Source organism: Rattus rattus, chromosome 10, assembly GCF_011064425.1.
Source record: "Rattus rattus isolate New Zealand chromosome 10, Rrattus_CSIRO_v1, whole genome shotgun sequence".
Classification (NCBI taxonomy): Eukaryota; Metazoa; Chordata; class Mammalia; order Rodentia; family Muridae; genus Rattus; species Rattus rattus.
Window position 1 is genome coordinate 53,087,648 of NC_046163.1, and position 14,385 is coordinate 53,102,032.

Consider the following 14,385-nt stretch of genomic DNA (forward strand, 5'->3'; position numbering starts at 1 on the left):
TCTATGTGTCTCTGTCTCTCTACCATTGAGTAGCATCCCCTAAGCCTCTATAAACAATCTTTTTTTCTTTTTTTCTCTTCTCATGCTGGACTTCTGCATGTCATATATATATATATATATGACACTGATAGAGCTCTCTTAAGAAACAGCCTCTACCCTGTGTCCCTGCCCATCTCTTCTTCCTCTCTCTCTCTCTCTCTACCCAAACTTAACTCTGAAACATCTACTATCTCTTAATGAATTTAATACTTAAGGAATTGACTAGCTGTTTCACTCTGAATTGTCCTGAAATTCTTTTTGGTTAGTATCCTCAAGGCCTAGCTTAGCTTCTTGGAGGTCCCTAGGCAGGGAAACGCCTTGAGCTTCAGGAGGCAGTCCTGTCTGTCTCCCAGCTGCTACTGCTGTCAGTGTGCTCCCATTCATCCCATTCCACTCCCCTTCAATGTCCCCTACCCTCTTCCCATTCCCTATCCACCGTCCCTAATGTTTCTTCTACTACTTTTGTGATCTTATAATAGAGCTCTGTCAGCTCTGACCTGCCCTTCAACTGACACCTATTCTCCCACATTCAAAGGATGTGGAAAAAACCAATCTGTTTTCTCACTGCCCTTTTAGCTCTCCATCCTCCCCTCCCCTTTGTCTCTTGAACATGTTGGGTATATCGCAGAAGAAAATAGCAAAGAAACAAATAGGTCTGAATCAAAGTTGCTCTGGTAGAGAAAGAGCAAGAATCAAGAGTCCAAGTACCGCAGTATTCAATGAGGCAGAGAATTCTAGTGGCCCACAGGCAAAGTGTGCCCCGGGGGCAGCCTGCTTGCTAGAAAAAAAGGAACCAGTAGTCTTGTGAAAGAGGTGGACTAAAGGCCTTTCAGACTCTTGGGATCCCTTGGAGACCAGGATATTACCCTGGCACAGTTATTATTAAAGCTGAGTTCTTCAAAGTGTTTACTCAAAAAGGCCACCTAAGGACAACAATCCACCTGCCCCAGCAAACACTTGTTTTAAAGATCATAGTTTAAGAAAGGCTAGTAATCACTGTCTGGATTTTCCAACAAGGAGTACCATTTTTCACAAATGCTACTTTTATGGTTTTTTGTTTGTTTGTTTATTTTGTTTTGTTTTTGGGTTTTTTTTGTTTTTGCTTTTACTGTTTGCAGCCTTTTAAAATACTAATGATGCTGTAAGATGTTTAACAAAAACTGTAGTTTAGTGTCATTAAAATATAAAGACAACAGTTCACAGTAAGAATAAGTGTTTATTATCTAGGTCTGAAACTTAGGGAGCCCTGGTCCTGGACAAAGTGTGCTTGGATGGACCTTCGAGAAAAGTGGCCGTCTTTTATAGCACAATGTCTAATTTCCTGGGTTTGTAACCGAGGGCATTTTTTTTTCTTTTTCCTTTTTATATGGGATCGGGTTGTGACACGTTTAATATTGATGAGTTTGACCTCCTGGGAGTTATAATACATGCGCCCCTTTTAAATACAAATGTCTGGTTTATATGGTAAACGCACAGAATTTTGGAGATTAGCATTTTAATCAGCTTTAATCTCAGTATTTCCAGCATCCCCTACCTCTCTTTTCTCTGTCCAGAAAGGTCTCACAAACCCACTTTGGAAACGACAGTTAATGTCCTGCTCTTGAAGAGGCTTGTGTATCAGGCACAGAGCCTAGGGAAGGAACCTTGCCCTAAGTAGCATACTCACAAGCCTTAGAGTGTGCAAAGCGATGGTCAAGTATTTAAAAGACAGAACAGTCCATCCATTCAACAAGTATTTGAACTGGAGCCATGCAGAAGTAGGCAGACTCTGTGTGTGTGTGTGTGTGTGTGTGTGTGTGTGTGTGTGTGTGTGTGTGTGTGTTTCTGATGATATGGTACTTCTGACCTGGAATTGGGCTTCGATTTTTCGTGTGTGTGTGTGTGTGTGTGTGTGTGTGTGTGTGTGTGTGTGTGTTTTGTTTTTCTTCTCTTTTTGCATGTCTGCGAGCGAGCTTTGAACTTTCATAAAAATATTCCAACATACCAGTTCTTGAAAAGAGGGCAACATGTTTTATTTTCAAGGTGGAGATTAAGGTCCCAGAGATAAGCTGTCAGAAAGATTCTAAGTTCGATCTAGTCTGGGCTACTTATGCTCCTGCTGTCCCCCACCCCCACTCCCAATTATGAAGTCCTAGAGATAGACGATTTTTTTTTTTCCTGCTTGGTTGCAGGAGGAGCCAAAGGGGGCACTGAGGGGGCGGCGGCGGTGGGCGGGGAGCCAGGCCAAGGCTGAGTCCTGTGCAGCCATTGGTGGGGAGTGCGCGCTGAACTGAGCATGTTCGCGCCCGCCAGCCAGGGCCGCAGCCACAGCCGCAGGGACGGCAGCCGGGAGAGCCACCGCGCATTATGCAAAGCGGCAGCAGATGTGAGCGGGGCCAGCTGGGCGCTCCTCGGCCTCCCCTCCCAACGGCCGGCCCAGCTGCCTGAATTGTCCCGGACACTCCCCTGGCCCTCTCCAGGGCCGAGATGGCCTGAGGACCCCAAGGCGCGGCGGCGCAGCAGTGGGGTTCAAACATGGGGAACCAGGATGGGAAGCTGAAGAGAAGCGCAGGTGATGCCTCTCACGAAGGCGGCGGCGGCGGAGCCGAGGATGCCGCGGGGCCCAGGGATGCGGAAACCACAAAGAAGGCGAGCGGGAGCAAAAAGGCGCTCGGCAAGCACGGCAAGGGGGGAGGGGGCAGCGGGGAGACCAGCAAGAAGAAGAGCAAGTCGGATTCTAGAGCCTCGGTGTTTTCCAACCTGCGGATCAGAAAAAATCTGAGCAAGGGGAAAGGTGCCGGCGACTCGCGGGAGGATGTGCTGGACTCTCAGGCCCTGCCGATCGGGGAGCTGGACAGCGCTCACTCTATAGTCACCAAGACCCCGGACCTCAGCCTCTCTGCTGAAGAGACGGGCCTATCGGATACCGAGTGTGCTGACCCTTTCGAGGTGATCCATCCAGGTGGTTCCAGGCCTGCGGAGGCTGGGATAGGGATCCAGGCGATCGCCGAGGATTTGGAAACTGCGGCTGGAGCGCAAGATGGACAAAGGACCAGTTCTGGTTCGGACACGGACATCTACAGCTTTCACTCCGCTACGGAGCAGGAGGATTTGCTCTCAGACATCCAGCAGGCAATTCGCCTGCAGCAGCAACAGCAGCAGCAGCAGAAGCTGCTGCTCCAGGACTCCCAGGAGCCTGCAGCGCCCCCCACTGCCATCTCCCCTCAGCCTGGGGCCTTTCTGGGCCTGGACCAGTTCTTGCTGGGAACTAGCAGCGAGGCTAAAAAGGACACCGTACAGGCACCACCGGTGAGACCTGACTTGCCTGAGACCACCAAGTCTCTGGTGCCTGAGCATCCTCCGTCCTCCGGAAGCCACTTGGCCTCTGAGACACCGGGCTATGCGACCGCCCACTCCGCAGTCACAGACACGCAATCTTCACCAGCCTTCACCTTTCCTGAGGTTCCTGAGGCTGGGCCAGGGGAGGGAGACGCCGGAGTCCCCCCGGCTGGAACTGGGGACACAGATGAGGAGTGCGAGGAGGATGCTTTTGAAGATGCTCCCCGGGGCTCTCCAGGGGAGGAATGGGCCCCAGAGGTGGAAGAAGCCTCACAGAGACTGGAGGAAGAGCCGGAGGAGGGGATGAGAGGACCCATTATCCCTGCAGTCGCTTCTTTGCCTGGCAGCCCTGCGCCCAGTCCACGCTGCTTCAAACCTTACCCACTCATCACCCCCTGCTACATCAAGACCACCACTCGGCAGCTCAGCTCGCCCAATCATTCCCCATCCCAGTCCCCCAACCAGAGTCCTAGGATCAAAAAGCGACCGGACCCTTCCGTGAGCCGGAGCCCCAGAACTGCCTTGGCCTCAGCTGCGACCCCGGCAAAGAAACACCGGTTGGAAGGTGGCCTCGTGGGCGGCCTCAGTCGCTCAGCCGACTGGACCGAGGAGCTAGGCGCCCGTACGCCTGGGGCAGGAGGCTCGGTGCACCTGCTGGGACGCGGGGCTACTGCGGATGACAGTGGTGGCGGGTCCCCTGTGCTGGCCGCCAAGGCACCTGGGGCTCCAGCGACAGCTGATGGCTTTCAGAATGTGTTCACAGGTAAGCGCGCCTGCCACGTATCTCCGGGTGGCAGGTCGCCTGCCAATCAGGTCCTTTCTCTACCACCCCGCCCCCTCCACGTTCTGAAAGGCCCTGGCCTGCTATTTGGAGATCTTTATGTTGCCAGGCACCTCTCCTCAGTTAAAAGCCTTGGGTGTGCTTGGTTCTCTATTCTCTTTTCAGGATAGTGAGGGGGGAAAAATGTAGGTGTCTGTCCAGAGTCATCTCAGGAGAGGACAGTTATGCTCACTGCCACCCCCCCCCTGCGTTCCTCTAAGAATATTAACCCCTTTTGTGGCTTGTTACCTCGGTCATTTTAAAATGTTAAAACTGTGTACAGACCTTCCCAAGGATTTGTATTGCAGGCACACAACATTTCTTCTAATACATTCTAAAGGTTATGTCTGACTACCTCAAAGATAGTTTCTATCATGTAGTGGTCTGGGTACCCCACAGGTAATTTGCGAAGTTAAGTGATTACTCCTTTTTGCTAATGCAAGCAAGTATGATATATGCTCTTAGAAAATGAATAAATAATTAGACCATTAGCAAGGTGTTATTTATTTATGATTCTAAGGATTGAAACTAGGGCCTTTTGCTTGCTAGGCAGGTACTGTACTACTGAGCTACATCCTCAGATTTTTGAGATCCTTCTTTTTTTGATAAAGGGTTTCACTAAGCTGCCTAGGCAGGCATGGACCTTTCTGACGACCTGTGAGTCAGTGAGAGGAAGCTGGGATGTGGAAAGATTACAGATGGGCAACTGAAAGCACGCGGCTCCCACTGGTACTGTCTTCCTTAGGTGACTGACTACACCTATGATAGGTGCAGTCTGTGGGAGAGACCACAGCCAGCATCAGCTTCCTAGGCTGAAATGCAATCATCATTTCTTCTCATAGCTGCAAAGCATCTCCTGAGGGGTTCACTGCGGATGTCAGTGGGTTTCCCGTTTAACATACTATTTTTGAAGAAGTAATTTAAAGAGCAGAGAGAAAAACAGCAGCATTCGGTGCCTGTGCTCATGGGTTTTAGATAAATACATGAAAACTCAATAATTTTAAATGGAAATTAAAATCCGTTATGTTGTTATTATAATAAACATGGTATCATTTAGATGTGTAGCAAGTGCCTGCAATCCCAGCACTTGAGAGGCAGGGATGGGAGGCTGGGCAGATGGGTTCGTGGTTGGCTAGAAGCTGTAGTAAATACTTTGCTTAAGTATATTTATTTTATTTTATTATTTTTATGTATATGTTTGCTTTGCATGCATCTGTGTCTATGCACCCTATCTGTGCAGTGCCTGCAAAGGCCGCGTTAGGGCATCGAATACCCTGGACTGGGTCACAGATGACTGCGAGCCATCTCGTTACCTCAGGTCCCCTGGAAGGGCAGCCTGTCCTCTTAACCAATCCCCAGACCCTTTAGTACAGTTTTTTCCTTTAGTACACTTTTAGGTTACTTTCATGATAGCCTTCATTTTGATTCTGATTTATTTTAAGATCAGGATCTGAAAAGTAGTTTTTTTAAATTTACTTTATAGACTATATTACCATTTTCTTTCTTCCATGTTCTTTACAGTGAAGATTTACTGAAAGGGGAAGTTTGGAGTCATGGATCTACTAGATGTGATGTAAAGTGAAATTAACATATTCAAAACTGAAAGCTCATATATTTATGGATGATGACTGGAACGTTCTTGGGATAATGTTTCTGTTGCTTGGATTTGGGTTTTTGAGAGAGAGAGAGTCTTAACATAACTCAAGCTGGTTTCAAACTTCCTATGTACTTGAGGATGACCCTGGATGCTTGATTCTCCTACCTCAGTTCCCCAACTGCTGGGAGTATAAACTTGTGTTATCAAGCCTGGCTCTTTTTTTTTTTTTTTTTTTTGGTTCTTTTTTTTTTTTTGAGCTGGGGACCTAACCCAGGGCCTTAAGCTTCCTAGGTAAGCGCTCTACCACTGAGCTAAATCCCCAGCCCCCAAGCCTGGCTCTTAAGATGATGATGATGATGATGATGATGATGATGTGTGTGTGTGTGTGTGTGTGTGTGTGTGTGTGTGTGTGTGAACTTGTTTTGTGCTGAGAATAGAACTTAGAGTCTTGACTTTCTAGACAAGCCTTTTACAAGTGAGCTACAGCCTGGCACACTGAATCATGGCATCGGCTTTCCAAATTTTACTAATTGAAAGTTACTGACAAGTGAAGAGTCTGGGGGCATCTCTGTAGGAAAGTAGTTGTCTAGCATGAACAAGGGCTTCCGTATCAGCAGTGAAAAGAAGTACAGTGTGCAAGAACCTACCGTCTGTCTCTTACCTGTCTTGTTACCTATGATTTCTCGATCTATCTATCTATCTATCTATCTATCTATCTATCTATCTATCTATCTATCTATCTACCTACCTACCTACCTATCTATCTATCTATGTATCTATGCATCTATCTTATCATCTACATCTATGTATCACCTAAAATGTATTTTACTCTCTCCATCATCTATCAATCATCTATCATACACACACACACACACACACACACACACACACACACACACACACACACACACGTAGTAAAATCTATCCAGCAATCACACTAGTGAAAGACAATTTCAGGGTTTATCAAGTATAAAGTAAAAATTGAGGTGATAGAAGTTATTAAAGGAGAATTGCAAAGAGTCCTGTAAGATCACAAGACCTTAGATATATTGAGGTTATATAAAGTGTTCTTAAATCTTGGGTTTCATTTGATTTTGCTATTATTTTCAAATTTGAAGTGTGTAATTCTTGAGGGAGCCATTTGGTGGTGTGTGAGTTTTGTTGGCCTCTACAGGAAGATTTCTATTACTGTCTAGAGTAGACGTACCACCTTTGGCAGTCATCTGCCTGTGTTAGATGGTTGGAAATTGATGTCAATGAAGAGCAGGCTGAGTTTTGTGTTGCAGCGTTCACATAGTTATGTCATTCACTGTTTGATACTCAGAAAAAGCAAGCAATGAGTAGATTTAACTTAACCTGTGACCGGTGGGGAAATGGAGAGATTAAGTCTCTCAAGGTCAGACTGTGTGATTCATTCCAAGGCAAAGCTAGAAGAGGAACTGTCCACTGAGTCACCCTTATTTATTGCAACTTACAGAGCAGGGATCTTTAAGAGCCATTGCCCTATCTAAGGCTTTCACCGATGAGACTTTTCTGGTTTCTGTTAATAGAGGTTGAATATTTGACCTTCCTTGGGATAAATGATGGGTGAATTTGAAGTGAGAGGAAACTGGATTTTTCTTGAGACAGCTGTCCTGGAGACTGTTGCGTCAGAGGGTCACCAGATTGGCCCTGTTTTTGTCATCTGACACTTTTCCTAGCTTTACAATATTCCTCTGTGGTCATTTTGTAGGCATCTCGGAAATTACCCAGGGCTCAGCAAGCACTAGTGTTATCTGTAAGCAGCTAGATTTTTGGTCTTAATTGTGGAATTATTTAGATCAGTTAATTTCCCAGCTGCCTTTGCGTCCAGAAGGGCATTGTATCTCTTTGCTTCCCTCAACATTCTTTAGCTTTAAAGTACTGGAGAGAGGGGAAGGCGATTCTCTTTTTACTGCATTGCAATCACAGAGAAATCAGGTCCAGGTTTTTATCTGTGGTGAATATGAAGGTGCTTAGTGATGAAATGTTCTTCTCTTAGCTGTGGAGAAATTGTCCATATTGTAGAGCATTCGATTTCAAAATTTCACAGTTAATTTATTGGAAACATGCCCTTTTCAGTATTTAGTGGGAAGAATTTGAGAGGTTCCTTTCTGAAAAGTGGTCTTGGTGTCAAACTCTGTGTCTCCTGTATGCTAAGCCATTGCTTTATAACTCAATTACATTCCGAGCTTAGTTATAGGGTGCAGTTAATTCAAGTTTGGACATCTAATATATTGAATTTGTGATGCCAAATCATTTTTGATAGGAATCTTTCCAGTCAATTATGCACTTACTCTATCTCCCTTTTAAATGCATGGGATGAATGTTCCATCTGTTGTAATAGGCTCACTGTCATCTTCAGGCACATCCTTATCTTGTGGAAGAGTTGGTGTGGTCCTTGGGAGTTGGTTTATGTGTGTGGGTTGGAGGCCATGGTCTCTGTCACTTGGGATTTTGTATTTGTATAGCTTCTTGACTCCTTTTTGGCTATCACTCCTTTCATTCTTAGTGCTATCTTTTATCTGCTTCCGCACTCTCCCAAATTCCTTATAATTCAATTTTCCTCATTAATTTGTTATTAGCTGGTAAAAGCCTACAATTATGGTGCTATCTATGTTTATTATGCTGGGTGTCAGGTGGCTCTGGGATGGTGCATTACTTAACTATATGTATTCTTTACCAGAGTTTAAAGTACAGCAATGCCTAATCATGTCTCTATGCAACCAAGGCTCAGACAAGTCAAAGAACCTAAGAGAATTGAGCTAACAATCCCCATCTACTGTATGACTTCAAAAATACAAGGCAGTTGTTAATGTGTTGAGAGAAAAGTCAATGGACCCCAGAGTTCCTCAGGCCAATTGACAAAAGGCTTGCATCAATAGCTTCTTGGGTCAATAGCTTGAACTCTCTGAGTCTCATTTTCTAAGGTTTACTTTATTTGTTGTATTAGTAGAAAGAAGGGGCCTCTAGGAGTGCATAGTCTTAAGAAAATAAACTCTTTTCTGAGACAGAAACTCATATAGCTAATATTAGATGCTAGCCTTAAACTCCTGGTCCTCCTCTCTCCCAAGTGTTACAAATACAGACATGTGCCACCACACCGGGCTCTAATCTTGGCTTTTTAAATCATCACACTGAAAATTTTATAGGCCTAATAGTATGATAACAGTAGCTCTTGACAGAGCATAGATGTAAATAAATGATGAAGGTGACTTTGACAATTATGTTGTTGGTCTGGGCATGGCAGCGCACTCCTTTAATCAGCAACTGGGAAAGAAGGGCAGATCTGAGCTCAATGCTAGTTTGTCAATACAAAAACAAAAGGAAAAATAAGAACCAAAAACACACCCCACAATAATGAAAATTATGTCATTTATGTTACAAGGAAACAGGGGTGCTAGATATTGTTCTTATCAGGTTCCAGACAGTAGAAACAATTTGGTAAGAGAACATGTGACGGAGAATATTCTTTAAGTCATTTTAGTTTTGTCTGAAACATTCTTTAGGACTGTTGCTGTATCAGAGTTTAAATATCCCAATGGCTTCATTGATGCACGAAATGATTGCCTTATGACCTGAGGATTGGCCAGGTTTTTAGTGTAGTCAAGCACTTGGCTCTCAGCCATGCACATTTGAAATAGAGTAGGCACCTTTACTGAGTTCCCTTTGGGTTCTATTAAAAAGTTGGTGATACTGTGTTGGATGGTCGTTTTTCTAAACACTGTTATGCCAGTTATTTGCTTCCTAGCTTTATTCTTTAGCTAAAAGACTCACCTGTAATTGCTCCTCATATATAAGAACATGGAGGAACAATTTCATACTCAGAATGTTTGAATTCAATGACTTAATGAAATATAGCCCCCACCACTGTGCTTGGCAAAGAGCATGTATTTAATTGTTGTTGATTGATTTCCACAACTGACTTGTTTTCCCAATAAAATTTTATTGTTCAAAGTGGACAGAGCCAAATTCGTGAAAACAGAACCAAACAATTCTGAAACTATTATAAAATCTTGGCAAGCTATCAATAGTTCAGATACTTAATGAAATAATTTCTTAAGCATAGCTTATTTTTTTTTGCATAGTGTTTTCTGTTTCTGTTTCCCTCATTTTTTCCCCTGTAATTATAAACATTTTCATCACTTCAGGTTTCTGGGGCCCAGATAAGGATGGTGAGGGTTTGGTTGTGAGAAATGAGGATACTGCTGTTTACTGAAGGCGGTATGGAAGCCCAGCATCATAGCTAACTTACTCATATAATCAGGAAGCTGAAACAGGAGGATTGCCACAAGTTCAAAGCCAGTCTTCCCAGGCTAATGTGGGCTATGTGTCAGATAGTCTTCTATGAAAAACACCAAAGCAGCAATGAACAATAGCAGAAAATAGGAGAGGAGAGAGAGAGAGAGAGAGAGAGAGAGAGAGAGAGAGAGAGAGAGACCCTGTCAGTCAGTTTTGTTCTGTACAACGTCTTCCATCAAACACCTTCTTCACTGATTCTCTCATAAGATAGTGATTGAGGCAAACTAATGTATTTGCTGATCTATGGATATAAGTTTATATTTCAGACCCTGGGCCTTTTCCCTGAGAGCCCACTCTCTTAGAAGCATAGTTTTCCCCTCTTGGGAAGCATGGAAAAAGGGCCAAGTGAAGGCCATGTCTTCTGTGTCCTGTCAGCTAGCCCTGGCTGCCTCCATATCACTCTGCATGTGCTGTCTGCATCGTGCTGCATTTTGGATTTAGGATTTCTTCTTCCTCGCTTTGCCTGCAAGATGCTGTCCACCTATCACTTTTCCTTTCTGTTCACTCATGTCTCTTGTGTGTCTTTCAGGGTGCCATCAGGGTCCCATCCTCACTAACACTGAGTATGTGAGTTCTTGGTAAATACTTGTCCACCATGTGTGTCTTGGGATTGATGCAAAGACGTTGGAGTATTGAGCCTTCCGGATGTCAGCTACAACCTGTTGAATCTAAGCTTAAGAATAATCACACGAGACTTTTGGTGAGCTGAAGTTAGTTATATTCACTGAAATGAAGATAGCATAATTGTCGGGTCAAGGTTAGGATTAAAATGGTAAACATAGTACAGAAATTCAAGCTTTCATATATGTATATACTCATATATACATGTATACATATCTATGTATTATTTTAATGTGTATGTATGTATGTATGTATGTATGTATGTATGTATGTATGTATGTACAAGCACTCACCCCATGTCACACATGTAGAGGTCAGAGGACAACTTGCTGAGTCAGTTCTCTCTTTCCCTTCTGTGCTTCTCTTGGATCAAAGTCAGGGCTTTAGACTTGGCAGCAAGCACTTGTACCTACTGTGCCATATTGCAAGTTCCATACACATACTCATACACATACACATACTCATACACATACACATACACATACACATACACATACACATATACATATACAATACATATATGTATTGGGATAGGAGTACTGAGATTCAAAGACAGGGCCTCCTATATGCTAAACTGGCCCTCTGTGTTCTCTACCTGAGCTCTACCACCAAGACTCACCTCTACTCTTCAATACATACTTAATGAAGAATGACTGAAGAAGTTTTCAGGCTAGAGAAATATTTCAGGTGCTAAAGTGCCTGACGTGCAAGCAGGAGAAACTGAGTTTTATCCACAGAACCCACATATTAGAAGCCAGGTATGTTGAAATTTCAAGTGCCGAAAAGCCACAGGCAGAAATCCTTAGGTCGGGCAATCTAGCCTAATGGGGAGCATTACACAGGAAAGACCCTGTTTCAAAAACATAAGGTGGTTAGTGCTGGTGCGATGACTCCACTGGTTGATCTCTGGCCTACACGCATGCACACACACACACACACACACACACACACACACACACACACACACCATCTCACAAGGTCATGAGGCAAGGGGAATAGGCAAACTTTTATTTCCCTTCATTCTAACTTTTGTATTAGAAATAGTAGAGGAATTCAGCATTAGGGATTGTGAAGGAGAAATAAGTTTTATTTACATTATTACATTAGATATATATTATATCATTAGATATATTATATCAACGTAATAGTTGATATCAGTTTGCCAAATATAAAAACTTTATGATGATTCTTACTTTTATTTAATTTCTATTTATGTGTGTATCTGCATGTGTGTATGTGACTATGTAGGCCTGTGCCTTTGCAGATCAGAAGCGGATGGATGTCGGATGCCCTGGTGCTGGAGTTACAGGCCAAGTGTGGGTTCTGGGAAATGCACTTTAGTCCTCAATAAAACAGCAAGCATTCTTAATTGCTGAGTTATCTCTCCAGTTCTAATAAGGCTCAAAAAATAATAAAACATAAATAATGGAAAATATAATTTCTAATCAACTAGAATAATTCAAAGCAGTTACTACAAACTATAAGATCAAATAACATGGGGGCCGGAGAGATGGCTCAGTGGTTAAGAGCATTGATTGCTCTTCCAGGAGTCCTGAGTTCAATTCCCAGCAACCACATGGTGGCTCACACCCATCTGTAATGAGATCTGATGCCTTTTTCTGGTGTGTCTTAAAAAAGGGTCAAATAGCATTTATTGGATGCCACAAGGTGATGCCAACTCTGACAGGCAGTCATCCCTTTGACACCTGCTCCACTGTAGGTGAAAAAGGGAAAATAGATAATTTCCTCCTTTGCAAAGATGAACTCAGTGTTACCTGAACAGGAAAATGCCTGCTCTTCCTCAGTGGTCCCATCAGGTTACAACTGACTGTGGAATCCCTGCACACTTTGTGACTGGATCGTAGAGCAGGGCTGCGCTAAACGCAGGCATCTTGTACATTCAGCAAGAAGGAGATTCACAGCTTGAGAAAATGTGTGCTTTAGTGTGTTGGGGTGCTATGCTGAAAATGCTCGCACTGTCTAACTGGGTCTCTTTATGTATCAGGGAGAAGGGCTCTTTGTGTCATTTACATAATTGCCTTAAGTAACCAGGAAGGAAACACTTATCAGTCATTCACTGCAGGACTATGGTACAAGTAGTCATCAGTTTCTCTTCGCACTTTTCCTCCCCTTTTCCTGTTTCTTCCCTCTCTTCCTCTCAGTCCCTCTCCCCCACTTCCCTCCCCCTCCCCTCTCTTGTTCCCTCCACCCCTCCATCTCTCCCCCCTCCTTTCCTTCCTCTTTCTTCCTTCTCTTCTCTTCCTGATAGTCTAGTTTCTCAGATAATCAGAGTAAAGGCAGGATTAAGGATGTTGGTTGCTAAATGCTAGCATTTGTCTAGCATGTATGAGGTCTTAAGTTTGACCACAGGCCACACCCTAGTGCTCTAGGACACAAGAAAAGAAAAGAGCAGTGGAGGCCATTTTGTTGGGAGAAAGTTTTCTCCAGTTTGTTAATCCTCTGGTGATTTAGAACAGGCCCAGCAGGAGCCTCCGAAATCATGCGTCGCATAGACATGGTTTGTTGTAGTTATCCCAGTGTTGGAGCTCAAGAGAATCCTTGTATCTGGGGATCCTTTTATATGAGATACTGAGAGCTTGAGAGCATCTGCGTTGGTGGTGAGAGTCCTGATGTTTGATTTAGAGGGTGATGACTGATTTTCGTTTTTATATGTATGTGCGTATGTGTGTCTGTGTATATAGGTGCTCAAGGAGGCCAAAACGAGGCATCAGATGTCTAAAAGCTGGAGTTACAGGCAATGTGAGCTGCCCCAAGTGGGTGCTGGGAACTGAACTTCATTCCTGTGTAAAACCAGCAAGTGCTGATAACTGCCGAGCTGTCTCTCCAGAACCCTTAAGATTTGAAATGGCTGGGCTACCTTTATCTAGCATGAATGTAGGACTCTGTGTTTTTGTGTATTGAGTTTAATAATTGTATGTGGTAGATGATAATGCTTTGTGAAAACATGAAGAGGAAAATCATATTATATAATGTTTAACCAAAACATAAACCTATGGGTCTTTCTAATGTGGGCCCAGGCTCACTCTCAACACTCACCAGTATGTGATTCATCTCCTATTGCATGGATTCCAGGCTTTGTGGGTTTCCTTGTTCTTTGAACTGCCCAATAAGAGGAGTGTATTAAGTCTTTACTTCGGTATGCTTGGTATATTAGTTTCTGTTGTTTTAGTTTCTCCGTCTGTGAAACATGCTTGTTCAACAATTTCGTGGCTCTATGGTATTCTCTTTGTAAGACCCCACCCTGAATGGGTCTATGTAGCCTTGGACTACATGATGTGGACGAGGTGGTCTCATATTCACAGAGACCCACCTGCTGGGATTAAGAAGGCCCATACCACCGTGTCCGGCTCTGACATTAAAGTTCTGTAGAGATTAAACACAAAAAATATAAACACTCGTAGGTTTAAAAAATATTGGTCTTAAATTATTGTAGTGTAGTTTAATCCCATTATAAAGCAACGGGCTTTTACAGGGTCCCAGGTAAACACAGCCGAACACACTGTTGGAGGACTTTGTAAGTAGTAAGTCACTACCTTGCTAAAATAATAAGTTTTCTCTCTGAATCAGTAACAGATGGAATGACAATAAAGATAATCTTTTGCAACTGAGGCATAAACTTAGGAATCCTTTTTCCCATAGACCAACACAT

At 43.7% G+C, this 14,385-nt stretch overlaps 1 protein-coding gene across 1 annotated transcript in view; it reads left to right on the forward strand.

Moving 5' to 3' along the window:
• The first annotated feature begins 2,331 nt into the window (after positions 1 to 2,331).
• Positions 2,332 to 14,385, forward strand: part of Fmn2 (formin 2) — a 309,451-nt gene continuing 297,397 nt past the window's right edge. The window contains 1 exon segment of the mRNA XM_032914755.1: positions 2,332 to 4,120. Within this exon segment, the coding sequence (XP_032770646.1) occupies positions 2,554 to 4,120 (1,567 nt within the window). The 5' untranslated portion in view covers positions 2,332 to 2,553.